The 16,334-nt window shown below is 44.9% G+C and overlaps 1 protein-coding gene across 1 annotated transcript; it reads left to right on the plus strand.

Moving 5' to 3' along the window:
- Positions 1-2,455: 2,455 nt before the first annotated feature.
- Positions 2,456-12,431, plus strand: smarcad1a (SWI/SNF-related, matrix-associated actin-dependent regulator of chromatin, subfamily a, containing DEAD/H box 1 a). The gene is made up of 23 exons (XM_037483289.2): positions 2,456-2,928; positions 3,537-3,675; positions 3,769-3,898; positions 4,163-4,232; positions 4,369-4,463; positions 4,767-4,865; positions 5,273-5,351; positions 5,458-6,155; positions 6,580-6,776; positions 6,908-6,998; positions 7,279-7,378; positions 7,674-7,733; positions 8,131-8,206; positions 8,322-8,457; positions 8,602-8,733; positions 8,954-9,049; positions 9,220-9,337; positions 9,428-9,543; positions 9,699-9,887; positions 9,978-10,096; positions 10,289-10,471; positions 10,728-10,834; positions 11,095-12,431. Exons 1-23 carry the CDS (start codon positions 2,820-2,822, stop codon positions 11,154-11,156), a joined length of 3,201 nt encoding a protein of 1,066 aa, XP_037339186.2. The 5' UTR covers positions 2,456-2,819; the 3' UTR covers positions 11,157-12,431.
- Positions 12,432-16,334: the final 3,903 nt, after the last annotated feature.

Genomic DNA, 16,334 nt, shown 5'->3' on the forward strand with positions numbered 1-16,334 from the left:
GCGGACTCACAGAATATGCAGATACAATCATTTTGCATATTACATGCATATACGGTAGAGAATGAGAAGTACTCATCCATGCAGTATGCACGCTAAATGCCAACCTGTTGGACCTGTATCTAATAGTTACTTTGTGTGTGTCAACTGAGGTGCTTACTTGCATTTAATGGGACCGTTTACATTTAAATGTGTTTTCAAAAGCAGCAATGTCATATCGCCTACTTCGCTCTTGCAGCGTAAAGAATTTATTGGCTCTAGCCGAAATATTTGTTAAAACAAATTAGGGTTCGTCACTGTGTTTGTGTGTGTGTGTGTGTGTGTGTGTGTGTGTGTGTTTCTGAGTGCATGCATATGTGTGTACATGCTAATGTTTTGTCACATGTCTACCCACTTTGCTTTGTGTGGGTTCGTAAGTTTCCATACAGGCACCAATAAAAAAAAAAAGAAAACATGCATCCTAATGCAGATGTAAGACGCGCGCGCACACATACACAAAGATATGTGGACACACAAAAACCTTGACCAGGAGGACAGGAGAAGGCAAGGAGCCACAGTTTGAGCCTCCTGCTGTGAGGGGTCATGACCCCTATCAGACTCTGTGTCAGTCTGCCTATTGTGTCCTGGGTAGAGCACAAACACACACACATACACACACGCATTAACTTACATGGTCTCCATGACGATGGTATGGGGCGACAGTAAGGCGGCAGGATGGCGCTTCGGTGTTCTGATGAGAGGACCCAACCTCATCATCATAATGCATTCACTGTATCGGAGCAAAGTCTACAGGTGTAAGTACACAACAGGGGCTTAATACAACACAGGGGGCTCATGCAAGCAGTGTGGAGGGACCACGGTGTAGCCTTTCATGTCGTATTTTGATTTGCGTGTGAGCGGCAGGGAAGAGGAGGTGTCTGCCGTTGACTTTGACCATCAAGAGATACAGCGGCCAGAAAGTTACATTTTATTGTGAGCCTGTCACCAGTAAAAAACGTACCTGTGATATCTTTGATGCAATCCTGTGTCAAAATCCCATGATTTTGAACACATGGTTATTGTGCCCAACAACTCCCGAAAGCCAGAAGAGAGCCAAGACAACATGGTGAGGATGCAGTGTGTTTCTGTTTTCAAAAGGAAATCAGATTTTAGTAACATAGTTCAACTTTAGAACGGCTCTCAACAGACCTTTTCCAAATTAATTGGGAGGGTCCTCAATTTCGTGCATTTTTTCTGTCTCATTCATAGTAATCAAACTACAGGTGAAACTCGAAAAATTAGAATATCTTGCAAAAGCTCATTACTTTCAGTAATTCAACTTAAAAGTTGAAACTAATATATTATATAGACTCATTACATGCAAAGTGAGATATTTCAAGCCTTTATTTGATATAATTTTGATGATTATGGCTATATAATATGTATATATATACTAATATATTAGTTTCACCTTTTAAGTTGAATTACTGAAAGTAATGAGCTTTTGCAAGATATTCTAATTTTTCGAGTTTCAATTGTATGTTATATTATTTTCTGCACTGCACCCTGCCGTATACTAGTATTTCCAGTCCACTTCAATCAAAACTGTTTCTTCCTTGTCACTTGAATTAGGACGGCCAAGACTTGCAACGGGACGTAGTTACCCAGCACAAGAGCTTGTTATTGCAGCAACAGAAGGACCTCAGATGCAGTGTTAAAGTATAGTTGCTCTTGCCGGAAAAAGCTGTATTTGTCCCCCCAAAACTACCTTCAACTAGAGCCCCCCAAAACACACCCACATACAGATGAAGAAGTTACAAACGCTGAAATCCCACCTCTTCTCAGAAAATATGTATTTGCTGCCCCCTTTTGATCAATAAAATATATGACAATCACTGTCTCACAGGTCACTGGGTGACAAGTGAGATATGAGAAAGGTCAACTGAGAGAGATTAGTGACAGCGGCCATTGATTTAAATGGAAGTCATTTTGGATTCTGGAAATAGATTATTGGCCAGAATAGATTCCGAAAATGATTAAGTAATCAGAGAGAAAAGAAAACGGTGGAAAGTAGGACCTGTGTATGGGCCAATCTAGGCTTGGAAAAATGTTAGAAAGGAGGTTATCCAGTCCAACACGTAGTTCACGTATAACCACATCCATAAATGTCATCATGTCATCAACATGTAATGTTTCATAAGAAACTGTCAAGACAGTTCCCCTCTCATTCTGATCTGCATCAGTTGGAAGCACCGTTTACCACACTGCAACACCACGGGACCACAAAAACACACACACACACACACATTAAATGACGCCTGCAGCTAAACAAAAGGCTTTGGGGTGGTCGCAATAAAGCGATCAATGTATCGCTTCGACTATTGAGCCTGTAAAGCAGATTGGGAGCGGAAACGGAAGTACGCTACAGTTTATCATCTTGACTCATCCGTGAATTTCCGCCCACTCGTTACGCCAACCAATGAGTGGAGCCGGGGTAGCATCCTCCAGGGCCGTCGGAGTTCGCGGGAAACCGGCTATAGTCGAGATAGGAAAACGTAATTCGACCCCGGATTACACAACCTCCTTTTGTTCTGAATCAGTGCTTCGTTGGGTGATCTATTTCCAACTGTTACGCTTAAAAACCGAGCAGTGACACGGCTTAGAATCGCCGTCTTTCAAGGACTGCTGCCCCGGCTGCTATGCTAACGACGTGTTAGCTAGCCTAGGTAGTCTCATTGGCTAACGGGGGACGTTGTGCTTCATGCGACAGGACGGAGAAGATACTGCTGGATTGAAAGAGACAAAGGGCTGCTGCTGCTGTCAGACACGAGCAGACTGTTAACATGTTCGGCTTAGACCGTTTCCGTTTTGACAAGAATGCAGCGACAGCGGCCACTAAAGACCCGGATAACGGGTCCAAGAGCCCGGAGTCTGAGAAGGAGAACAAGCCAGGTGAGTAGCGGATGCTAAGCTATTTTACGATGCTCTTTAGCCAGATGTGACGAGTATGCTAACCTTAATTAGCATGGCATTCACCAACATGCTATTTTCTTTTGCCGCTGGTCAGAATTCGTATTTCCACAGTAATCATTGGGCGACACCCCTGGAACCAAAACGCACATCGTTTCTGATGATTATTGAATGGCAGCATCTTAATCCTTACAGTGAGAAACTGGTAATGTGTTGTAGTGTTAGCGGAGGCAACACTAACATGTTGAGGTCGCTGTGAATGATGTTGAAGATGCTTTTTTAGAAATGGCCTCTGGAGCTTTGAGACCATGTCACTCTGCTCGGCATCGTTTGAGACCGCATCAAGTTCATATTGTGTTGAGATCACAACTGTCAATATACCCGCAGCTGTGAACCAAGCAACACAAAGGTCAAAAAGACCGGTGTCTGGGAACACGACAGCATTTAGTTTTTGATGCATCATCCATTGTATTCAAATTAAAAGATAGGCCAGCTGATGGGAACCCATTTTTTTAGCTACATTTTTTAATGCATCCTGTATCAGATACTATAGTGATCTGTTAACTTGTCTTTAACATTTGGCCGTCCAGCTCAAATGAAACCGGTCAAACCCACACCAAAGTCCCATGCACGAGGAGTGGTTTTTGAGGAAGTCATTACAATTGACTTGGAGGAAGAAGAGCTTTCCTCCGACACTAAAACCAAAACGCCATTAAACAGTAAGCCCAAGTAAGTGTAAACGGAAATGCATATATTTCGTTTTCCATCTTCATGTTGAATCTGACCACTTTACAAAATACTTTTTTTTGGTTCTTTCTGTAGGAATCCTGTTGGGAAGTCATCCAAAAACGTGGCATTGGATCACACAGACGTGGAGGACAGCGAACTGAACGACAAAATGAGCAGCGTACTGGAGATGTTTCCTCAGTTGACGAGGACAGACCTGCTTGAGGTGAGTCGAGGTAGCGGCTTTGCAACTTGTGAGTTTAAAACAATTTAGTGTGACTGCATGAGACATCTTGCAGGATCTGTAATATGTTGATAATCACTGTCCAAGTTATCCAGATCGCAGTTACTGACATGTTTATAACACTGTGAGACTAAAATGTTATCACGATTTAGTATTTAATTCATCATTTGGGCCGTGTTCATACAACACATCCTTTGAAAGCCTGTTTTTCTCTGTTCAAAGCACCATGTTCTGCTCACCTTTCAGATCATTGGCAGCACAAGCACATTGGAGGGGGCTGTTGCTGCATGCCTTTTAAAGTTTGGTGATAAAGAAGGTACACAACTTTTAGCACATAATGACATGCCATGCTTTGAAAGTCCAAAATGATTTCAGTAAAAACCGAGTGTTGTGAATTAAAGATTCAAAACTTACTTGGCTACTTTTGACAGCACTGACTTTTGCCTTTTCAGCCCCCGACCACGGCAGGAAGAGGAAGCTGGATGGGTCCAGCAGTTCCCAGGACAGTGCTGAGGCTCAATCCAGCAAGAGGAGCAAGACGACAGTGGTAAGATTATTAACGCTAACGTCACAGTTTAAAGCAACACGTAAAAATGTTTGAGACAACCTGATGCACTGTTTTTACTACAGTAAAACACTCATCCTGAATCAGCACTGCTGTTGAGTTCATTTAATGAACTGCTGAGCTATTTTACAAAAGTTTTGTCAAATAAAAAAAAAATTGCTTCACAGACCAAAAGGTGAATTTAATGTGCGTTTAGCACCAATTGTAAAACTCACTAGGTTTTGATTTTAATTTTAGTTTAAGGTGTTCCCAATAACATTGTATTCACTTCGCTTGTATTAAAAGCAAAAGGTTTGCGATGAGGACGACGCGGAGCCCAGCTGGGAGAAGCAGGAAGCCATGGTCCGAAGACTGCAGAAAAAGTTCCCTGACCAGGACAAGGAGGTGAGGCCCTACAGACACGCCTCCCTGTCTGTGACTCATGACTCCATTTAACATGTTTTTACTCCCATTTGAATACACCCTCTCAAACTCTTTGTGCCCTAAAACTACGCTGTATGTGTGACTGAGATTATGATGTCACGCCCTCGAAGCCTTTCTGCTTCAAAAAACTCTTGAGCACTAAAAAATAATCCACATAGAGCGACGCTCATTTTCTAATTATAGCATAACTGATGCACAAAGCACCTATGGCCCATGTCTTGTATCGGTCCAATCATTAGGAAATCAGTACTGTATCTGCATACGCCATGTCCATTATGTGATGAAGATAAATGAAATCATGTGAATAATTACATTTATAAGCATCTTATAATCCACAGTTAGAACTATAACGTCTCGTCTGCTTGTAGGAGCTGAGGCTGGTGCTGCAGGAGCACGAGTGGAATGTTGAGGACGCTCTGCAGGTTCTACAAATGTTCTCCGACCCAGGTACCAACACAACTGAATCCTGGCCTCGTGTGTAATGCGTGGGCGTCGCCGATTTTCGACACAGACTCGGGATCAAGTGGGTTTTTTTTTCTCTTTTTTTTATCAGATGACACCAGTTTCAGCTCGCCGGACACGGAAGAAAAAAAATCCGGTAAATCGAAGAGTAAAGACAATACGAACCGGGACCACAGGAAGTCGAAGCACCACAAAGACGACACGGACAACAGTAGACGCCGGAGGATTCAGAACCACAGAAACTCTAGTTATTCCGAGGAGGAGAGTGAAGATCATTCAGACGCTACAAAGGACAGCGAAGATTCCGACTCGGACTGCGACGAAATTCCAAAGACCACAAGTAGCACTTCCACTTTGTCCATGTGGCTTAAAAAAGGTTCTGACTCGGTGTCGTCATCGTCCTCTTCTGTTAAGAAAACAACAACTACCTCCTCCTCCTCCCTGAAGCCCTCCTCCTCTACCTCCACTGCTCAGATGCTCTCCAGGTTTGCCAGTGGGACCAGTATAGCTAAGAAGCAGGCGGCCGAGAGAAAGAGGAAGGCGCGCGACTCCAACGAACGCGTCAGTTCTGAGGAGGAAAACGACGGCGAAGAGGAGACGGTGAGCAGCGAGTTTGAGGACTCTGACGAAGAGCTGGATTCTAAAGGCGGCATGACGGATCTGAAGAAGGAGATCCTGGACTTCTTCCGGAACGCATCGATTGACGAGCTGTCGCTGATTGCCGGCTGCTCCGTCAAAAAGGCCCAGAAGATCGTGGAGCTGAGGCCCTTTGACAGCTGGCAGAGCCTGGTGAGCGAACGTGCACGTGCGTGCGTCTGAAACGATTGAGACCAAGGAAACGGGAAAGTAGCCGTCACAACTCTAACTCTCGTTGTCATTGCACCGAGTTTGAGTCACGGGGGTCAAGTGTGCTCGCTGAATCGATGCATGAATAAACAAATGATAGAGAGATAACCGGGAGTGCTGTGAGTGGCAACACAATCTGGGCAGTGTCAACAGTGGATTCCTTGATGGGGGGGGGGGAAAAAACCTGTTTGCGCAAGTTGTGACTGGGGAAAGTTGCAGAGACAGCAGTCAGTCAATCCAGCCACTCCCACTGCACTTATTGAAGCACTGCGTGCCTCAATAAGTGCAGCCCCAGTCTGTTACGGTGCATAGTGTAGAGCAGTAGGGATGAAGTGATTTGGTGATTCCAACCCCCTTTCCTCTGCAGGGGGATGCCTTCGTTAAGGACAAGGGGCTGTCGGACTCTCTGCTGCTCGGCTGCCGAGTCGTCCTCAAAGAGCGGAAGGTCGTCCTGGGGCTGATGTCCAAATGTAACACCATTTCCTCCAAGATGGTGCGGCAGGTCACTGAGGTGATGGAGAGCGGCACGGGGACCATGAAACAGCCCGCCCTACTCAACAGCCAGTGAGTAAAATGTACTGCGACTAGAGAGGTGCTCAACACGGATGACTGAATGGTTGAGATTCATGGAAACCCTAGAGCCGCCTTCCAATGTTCCAATTGTTTTTCTCAGTCTGCTCTTGTTTGTCTTCCAGGAACCAGCTGAAACCCTATCAGCTGATTGGTCTGAAGTGGCTGCTGCTTCTAAATGAGCACAAACTGAGTGGGATCCTCGCTGATGAAATGGTAAGGCACCAGGCCTGTGACCCGTAGGAAGTTTATACCGACTCCGATGAGACAAGGCCAAAATAAAAATGTAGACTGCGAGATGGCCTGATGGCCCCGTGAAGTTAGAACTTTGCTTTGTACGGTTTGGTAAAGTTACTGTTCTCCCTGCTGTGACGTTTTCGATTGTCACATGAAATCCAGATGTTCAAATCTCTCATCCGGCTCTGTGGTTTTGTTTCGAGAGCTAACCCGCTGTGTCTCTCCATCTCTCCATGGATCTCTTCTTCACTCCGCTCAGGGTTTGGGGAAAACTATCCAGGCTATAGCGTTCCTGGCCCAGCTCTACGAGAGGGGAATAGACGGCCCTCACCTCATCACGGTTCCCGCCTCTACCTTGGGTAACGCTCTCCACCAATCAAACACGCGACATGCAATCAACACACTGGAGATTCTAAGCATAACGGCATGTGGTGTCTAAAGTGACGTTAGACATAATGTTCCTAAAATGCATTTCTCTTGTCGCCTCACCTGTTCCTCTGGTAGATGTAAACTAACAGGTTGGATGTTCTATTGATACGACCGTGCGTCTGTTAGACTGAACCTCAGCTCATCTATTTAGTCACATTCCACCATCAACTTAATGGGGACATTCACAGTCCGGCTGCAGTATTAAATGCTCCTTCTGTCTTACAGATAACTGGGTCAGAGAGCTGAAGCTGTGGTGTCCAAGCCTCAAGGTTCTCGTCTATTGTGGTATGACTTTTTTTTTTTTTTTTCATCGTTGTCTTCCTTACCTGAACCACTTAATTGATTTTTAAAGGGAAACTTTTTTCATTTTCTACTTGGACCTTTTTTACCCATGTTTTTGTGTGACTGTTAGATTTTAATATTGGTCCATTGTTGAAGCACAACGGTGTAACTGCAGCGGCTTTTATATTGTGCAGCACCTTTTTAATGCTCTGTCCATCCAAAGGTGTTCCCCTTTGCAGCCGGAAGACTCTACATTATGGATAGGACCCTTATAATGGAGCAATAAAAATGTTTTCCTTTTACCCTCCAGCTTGATCTTTCCTGTTTGTTAATATGTCACAATCCCACTCGAGGAGACGTCTCGTTTTTTCTACAGTTTTTAATGGTATGTTCTATGCAGGATCTGTGGAGGACCGCCGTTACCTCAGACACGACCTCCTCAATGACGATGTCGATTGCAACGTCATTGTGACCACGTGAGCAGACGAACACCCCCCCCCCCCCTCCGTTTCTTTTGAGAGATTGCATGGCTTGTGGCTGACAGGCACATTGAGAGCCTTCGTTGAGTTTTATTCCGTCTGTTTGTTACAGGTACAACATGGCCATCGGAAACGATAGCGACCGCAGCCTGTTCCGTAAGCTGCGTCTGAAGTATGCCGTGTTCGACGAAGGTCACATGCTGAAGAACATGAACTCTCTGCGCTACCGCCACCTCATGGCTATTAACGTTAGTGCACTGACATTTTCTATGTCTTCTTTCCTCCCAACATCATCTGCCCATTTCTGTAGTTTCTTCATATTATCCTTGTTATCGGTCAGTATAGCACCGAAATGTTGAAGATGCCCCTTGTGCTTCCTCCCCCCGCTGTAGGCAGAGCATCGCTTGCTGCTGACGGGAACTCCTTTACAGAACAACCTCTTAGAGCTGATGTCCCTTCTGAACTTCATCATGCCTTCTATGTTCTCCAACTCCACCACACAGCTCTCTAAAATGTTTTCTATGGTGAGTCAAACTCGTGAGCTTTTCGAAGCTGGATAGATGGAAGTATCTGATTACTGCAACACTCCTGGTGCTTCCTTAAGTAGCATTCAGTGACTCCGACCTTTTACCTCGATTGCATCTTCTACCAAGTCCTTTTCTAGAAGTATTTGTTTAGTATGGAAACAACGGCGAATAATGTTCTGCTTTGCCCATCTGACCAGAGTTTTCTGTCATGTCTCAGAATTCCCACGAGGACCAGAGCCGCTTTGAGAGGGATCGTATTTCTCAGGCCAAACTCATCATGAAACCTTTTATCCTCCGAAGAGTCAAGAGCGAGGTGAGTCAATAAAGGTTTGGTTCATAGATTTGTATTGTGTGTGTGTATAATGGAAGTGTGTTCTGGAGGGCAACATAACAATGATTTACCGTCCAACTATGTTAAAAACCTTGATATTGGTAGAATTAATAGAAAAATAGTTCAAACGTATCGTATTTCCCCTTTTCCAGGTCCTCAAGCAGCTGCCAGCCAAGGAAGATAAGGTGGAGTCCTGCCCAATGAGTGAGAAGCAGCAGGCGCTCTACCAGACCCTCTTTGAAAAACTCAAGGCTTCTACTAATGGCGAGAGTGAGGCTGATCGGCTGCTCCCTGTTGTACGTCACAGCGTCACGTTTAGTCACAGGAATCACTCAATTCCCTCATGCGTTGTCTTTGCAGAGCGGGAGCTGTGTAACGTGATGATGCAGTTAAGGAAGATGGCCAACCACCCGCTGCTTCACAGACACTACTACACCACGGAAAAGCTCAAAGCCATGAGCAAACTCATGCTCAAGGTCACATCTTTTCTGTTTATTTTTTTAATGTCAAGTCCAACCAAGTCAAAAAAACAATAAACACGGAATGTATTCATTTTATTGTATACCAACATGATAACACTCTGCACCATATCTAGGGTCTCCTCTTGTTAAATGGCTCCTCTGTTCCACAGGAGCCAACTCACTTTGATGCAGACGCTGCTCTGATCCAGGAGGACATGGAAGTGATGTCCGACTTTGAGCTGCACCGCCTGTGCCAGCAGTACTCCTCCATCGGCTCCTACCAGCTAGAAAACAATCTCCTGCTCGACTCGGGGAAATTCCATCACCTCACGGAGCTGCTGGCCTCTCACAAGAACAAGGTACGAGTGCACGGCCCGTGGTCTGTGGTTCACGCAGCAGGAGCGCAGAGCGCACGTACAGAGACTGTGAACTTTCCTTCCGTCTTCCAGGGCGACCGGGTGGTGTTGTTCAGTCAGTTCACCATGATGCTGGACATTGTGGAGGTGCTGCTGAGACATCTTAAGCATCGCTACGTCCGGCTGGATGGCTCCACGCCCATAGCGGACAGGTCAGCGCTCGATTTAGTCGGTCCTTCTGCAAACCACCCAATGCCACTACTCCATATATGTGTTCAGGCTAAGCTGCAAAGCATCTTTCATTCGAGCTGTTACTTTGAAAAATGATTTCTAATTCGACCAATGTCAACGTAACTCAAATTGTATCACGAGTGATCGCTGAGGTGTTTTTCTTTGTGCCGCAGGATTGGGTTGATTGATGAGTACAACACGGATCCGGACATATTCGTGTTCCTGTTGTCGACGCGTGCCGGTGGCCTGGGCATCAACCTCACCTCCGCCAACGTCGTCATCCTGCATGACATCGACTGCAATCCCTACAACGACAAACAGGCGGAGGACAGATGTCACCGCGTAGGCCAGACCAAGTAAGATGAAACGCTAATTGCTGGAGTAAATCAAGAGGGATTTTCCAATTTCAAGCCATCGTTTAGTAGAACTCTTCCCCGTAAGAATAATGGACGGAAAACACTTTGGCTCATTGCTGCCAGGTTCTGATGGAATTCAAATCTCACAATAAAACGGTGGGTGTTGTTGTTGGCAGCTGCAGGGCCTTGCCGTTTCAGAACAGTCGTTGATGTATTGATGGACCTGTAGTGACTAACGCGCCTCACTGGCTTTCAGGATTGTGAAGGTGATTAAGCTGATCAGTAAGGGCAGTATAGAGGACTGCATGCTGCAGCTGAGCCAGAAGAAACTAAAGCTGGAGCAGGACATGACTGCTGCTGAAGGTAAGGAGATATGCACACACCTTTATGCAGGACCTCAATATCTGTTAAATACATTAGATTTGAATTTAAACATTGAATATATTCCTAAAAAGCCTAAACCCCTGTGGAGAGGGCCATAAGTATTTGTTGATAAAAGTACGACCGTATATCTAAACGTCAAAATGATCGAGAAGCAGCTGTTTGAACCAACTCACTTGCATTTGAACATTCTGAAAGGTTTTTAAATGGGGACAACTGTATTAAAACATGATCTGTTTTAGGTGGTGAGGGGACTATACCTGAAGACATGGCATCTTTGCTCAAGGCCTCACTGGGACTTTAATCTGCCAACATGGGCATTCCTGGGAGAGACTTCAGTGTTTGCGACTGAACACACACTTTTGTGTCAATGCTGGAAAAGCTCCCGAGAATCGTACGCTGCCATGAAAAACCATCCTACAATTGAGGTCCGACTTGCTGTGGAGCCCGGCAAATGTGCCTAAAACACTATTTTTACATGCACAGTTTCTGCTCCTACTTTTGACGAGATCAGTATCTGAAGGCCTAACAGTCAATCAGCCTTTTTCATGTTACGCGAGGAGTCGCTGTAAAAACTTGGACTGTTGTGTAGAAGTTGCGACAACGCAGCGTAGAGGCCCCCATGCGGCCTCTTCGAACAAGAGTCAAACATTGAAGTTGAAATAACCCATGCATTTCATTTTTTAGGTTCTGTCGGTAGTTTCATTCTGGCACAGCGATGCAGTGGTGTATTTCCATAACGTCCTTCATACCTGCAAACCTTTTAGCATTTTACCTGCGCTAGTCCACAGCAACGTTTTAACACTTTAGCAGCCAACGTGACACCTCTTTTGATGAATGTTGCGATTCACGTATTGGAAAGTTGATTCAGACAGTATTTGACACATTGTATTCTCTGGTAGTGTAATTGTCTTCTTTCACCATACTTTCTTTTGTGAAGGCAGACTGACATTTCAAGACGGAGCATAAATGTGTGGGTGGGTGTAGTCTATGAATTTAGGCTACAAAAGGTCCAGATTATGTGGGATAAAAAAAAGTTTGCAACTTTGAAATGCATTGTGTTTCTTTTCTGGTCTCTTGCGTTAAGTGACAGAGGTTGTTAGAACAGCTGCTGCATTCGTTCTGTATAAGTGGCTTATGTGTTTTGCGTGTCAAGTGAAAAAGCTATTACTGAGTTGTTTGTATGTTAAAGTTCCTATTTGAACAGAATAATAAAAATTGGAATAAAAGTTTGGTCATGCCTGTAGCGAGTCAGCAGTAGAAGCTGTCAATTAGATGCCGATCTCTTAATCATTTAGGAATTCTCGCTATTATGATCAGCTGTTCCACAGGGCGCCCCCCCCATCAACATGGCCTATCAACATGCCCTGTGGTTTCTACTTATCTTCTTAGAAAATAGGAAGTTGAAAAAAACGCCTCTTAAGTTTTATTTTTGATACGCAGTTTTACCAACACCTTTTAATTGCATGCTAATTTAAAAATGTTTTTTTCTGAATAATAAAAACAACTGAACAAAATAGACCTTTTTAATAATACGGTTGAATTACATTGTAATCTGTCAAATAAAACATGAAATGGATGTCATTCAATTCATTCATGTCATTTTTTTTCCTACACTTATGTGCGTGTGTCACAAACAAGAGTAAGTTGCAGTGTCCCTTTTGGAATTTGAATGTAACACAGAATTGGAGGGTGGATGCACTAAAAAGGGTAAACAAATCTACACCCTGTGCCAGACTGTCAGTTTAAGGTTGTCCACAGGATGCCCTGAAGTAGACAAACATGTGATTGTCTTGAAAAATGCCCTCAGAGGCTGTAATAAGTTTCATGTCCGTGTGACCACTGAATGAGACACATCTCTCATCCGACCCTATAGGCTATGTAGCATGGCTAATAAGTGCTAAAAGCTAAAGCAATTAACATCAAGTCAATTCATCAACATTCAAAAGATTCTTCATCATTCTTGACAATGCCATCATAATTCAAGTGAACGCGCCTTGTGTTTCTGCATAACCCCCTGGGTTCACTTCTCTGAAACAACCAGTGGGGACAATGCCCCCACTACTACCTCCGCGGTAGTGCGCTCAAGACTTGGCGGGTGGGATTTGAACCCACTGGCGGTGCGCACAGAGGCTTTTGGCACCCTGCACTCACCCCTACACTACCAGACCTGGTCACATTTTGGGAACTTTGATTCTCCTATTTAACCTTGAGCATGTGAGTTAAACTTTAAAACTCTTATAAATACTATTTCCACAGCTGGGCTTGAACCCACAACCTTCAAATGCAGTGCAGGCTTGTGGCAGCAGCTCTTCCGCTGTGCTACTTCACCACACACTAACCAATACGTTGTTTGTTGTATTTAACCTTGAGATTGCGACTCAAACCTGAAGTAAAGCCAAAGGCTCAAACCCAAGACCGGGCTTGAACCCACAACATTCAAATGCAGTGCAGGGACTTATGTCAGTAGCTCTTCCGCTGTGCTACTTCACCACACACTAATCAGCCCTTTGTTTGTTGTATTTAACCTTGAGATTGCGACTCAAACCTGAAGTAAAGCCAAAGGATCAAAACCAAGACCGGGCTCGAACCCACAACCTTCAAATGCAGTGCAGGCTTGTGGCAGCAGCTCTTCCGCTGTGCTACTTCACCACACACTAACCAATACGTTGTTTGTTGTATTTAACCTTGAGATTGCGACTCAAACCTGAAGTAAAGCCAAAGGCTCAAACCCAAGACCGGGCTTGAACCCACAACATTCAAATGCAGTGCAGGGACTTATGTCAGTAGCTCTTCCGCTGTGCTACTTCACCACACACTAATCAGCCCTTTGTTTGTTGTATTTAACCTTGAGATTGCGACTCAAACCTGAAGTAAAGCCAAAGGATCAAAACCAAGACCGGGCTCGAACCCACAACCTTCAAATGCAGTGCAGGCTTGTGGCAGCAGCTCTTCCGCTGTGCTACTTCACCACACACTAACCAATACGTTGTTTGTTGTATTTAACCTTGAGATTGCGACTCAAACCTGAAGTAAAGCCAAAGGCTCAAACCCAAGACCGGGCTTGAACCCACAACATTCAAATGCAGTGCAGGGACTTATGTCAGTAGCTCTTCCGCTGTGCTACTTCACCACACACTAATCAGCCCTTTGTTTGTTGTATTTAACCTTGAGATTGCGACTCAAACCTGAAGTAAAGCCAAAGGATCAAAACCAAGACCGGGCTCGAACCCACAACCTTCAAATGCAGTGCAGGCTTGTGGCAGCAGCTCTTCCGCTGTGCTACTTCACCACACACTAACCAAAACGTTGTTTGTTGTATTTACCCTTGAGATTGCGACTCAAACCTGAAGTAAAGCCAAAGGCTCAAACCCAAGACCGGGCTTGAACCCACAACATTCAAATGCAGTGCAGGGACTTATGTCAGTAGCTCTTCCGCTGTGCTACTTCACCACACACTAATCAGCCCTTTGTTTGTTGTATTTAACCTTGAGATTGCGACTCAAACCTGAAGTAAAGCCAAAGGATCAAAACCAAGACCGGGCTCGAACCCACAACCTTCAAATGCAGTGCAGGCTTGTGGCAGCAGCTCTTCCGCTGTGCTACTTCACCACACACTAATCAGCCCTTTGTTTGTTGTATTTAACCTTGAGATTGCGACTCAAACCTGAAGTAAAGCCAAAGGATCAAAACCAAGACCGGGCTCGAACCCACAACCTTCAAATGCAGTGCAGGCTTGTGGCAGCAGCTCTTCCGCTGTGCTACTTCACCACACACTAACCAATACGTTGTTTGTTGTATTTACCCTTGAGATTGCGACTCAAACCTGAAGTAAAGCCAAAGGCTCAAACCCAAGACCGGGCTTGAACCCACAACATTCAAATGCAGTGCAGGGACTTATGTCAGTAGCTCTTCCGCTGTGCTACTTCACCACACACTAATCAGCCCTTTGTTTGTTGTATTTAACCTTGAGATTGCGACTCAAACCTGAAGTAAAGCCAAAGGATCAAAACCAAGACCGGGCTCGAACCCACAACCTTCAAATGCAGTGCAGGCTTGTGGCAGCAGCTCTTCCGCTGTGCTACTTCACCACACACTAACCAATACGTTGTTTGTTGTATTTAACCTTGAGATTGCGACTCAAACCTGAAGTAAAGCCAAAGGCTCAAACCCAAGACCGGGCTTGAACCCACAACATTCAAATGCAGTGCAGGGACTTATGTCAGTAGCTCTTCCGCTGTGCTACTTCACCACACACTAATCAGCCCTTTGTTTGTTGTATTTAACCTTGAGATTGCGACTCAAACCTGAAGTAAAGCCAAAGGATCAAAACCAAGACCGGGCTCGAACCCACAACCTTCAAATGCAGTGCAGGCTTGTGGCAGCAGCTCTTCCGCTGTGCTACTTCACCACACACTAACCAATACGTTGTTTGTTGTATTTAACCTTGAGATTGCGACTCAAACCTGAAGTAAAGCCAAAGGCTCAAACCCAAGACCGGGCTTGAACCCACAACATTCAAATGCAGTGCAGGGACTTATGTCAGTAGCTCTTCCGCTGTGCTACTTCACCACACACTAAGCAACCCTTTGTTTGTTGTATTTAACCTTGAGATTGCGACTCAAACCTGAAGTAAAGCCAAAGGCTCGAACCCACAACCTATAGAGTAAGGACAGTAGCTCCTCAGCTCGTGTGCTGCACTACCTCACCATGCACCAATTAAAGTTTTGTTTCTCGTATTTATCCTTGAGACTGCTACTCAAACCTCAAACTCTTTCAAAGCAGAAGTGATGTCTGCATGAAGGGCCAAGAACCCACAACTTCAGACACCAGGTTGGAGCCTGCAGCCCTTCAGTTGTTCCGTTGTGCAATTCAAGCACATGCCTCATTGTGTCCGTTTCTCATATTAGACCTTGGGATTGTTTACTAAACCTCAAAACTGTTTCGAAGTTTACAGTTTGAAGCCCTGACTGCAACCAAAACCGCCTTCTGAGAGAGCAGGTTTGAACTCAGGATCCTCCACACTTCAGCCTTCCTGCTATCTCCCTGCACTGTTCCACCACACACCTGTTGATGCTTTTGAATGCAACCTCAATTCTCATAGATTCTCAGGCTGGAATCCACAACCGTTTCATACCGTTATAATAGAATTGCAGGTCAAGTAAAGTCATATAATGGCATTTCTAATAAAGCCCTAGATTTCACTACTTTTATGCTGTGATCCTTATTTCCCTTTTTTCGACATGTGTGCTGAGGCCCGCGTGTGAATTGAGAGGATCCATACCGACTCCCCTATGGAGCTAAACCAGTCTGAGGGTCCTCCTCAGCTGAGTGGAGAATAAATCCCGGAAGAAATAAACACGTTTGACACACGGCACCTTGAGGAGAGAGAATCAAATCCCAAATGTGGATCAGGAAGGTCAGCTTTGATTCCACTAGAGACACCAGAACTCACGATGATTCACAGTGTCACTGTTTGTTT

The sequence above is a fragment of the Pungitius pungitius genome, chromosome 5 (assembly GCF_949316345.1).
Source record: "Pungitius pungitius chromosome 5, fPunPun2.1, whole genome shotgun sequence".
Classification (NCBI taxonomy): domain Eukaryota; kingdom Metazoa; phylum Chordata; class Actinopteri; order Perciformes; family Gasterosteidae; genus Pungitius; species Pungitius pungitius.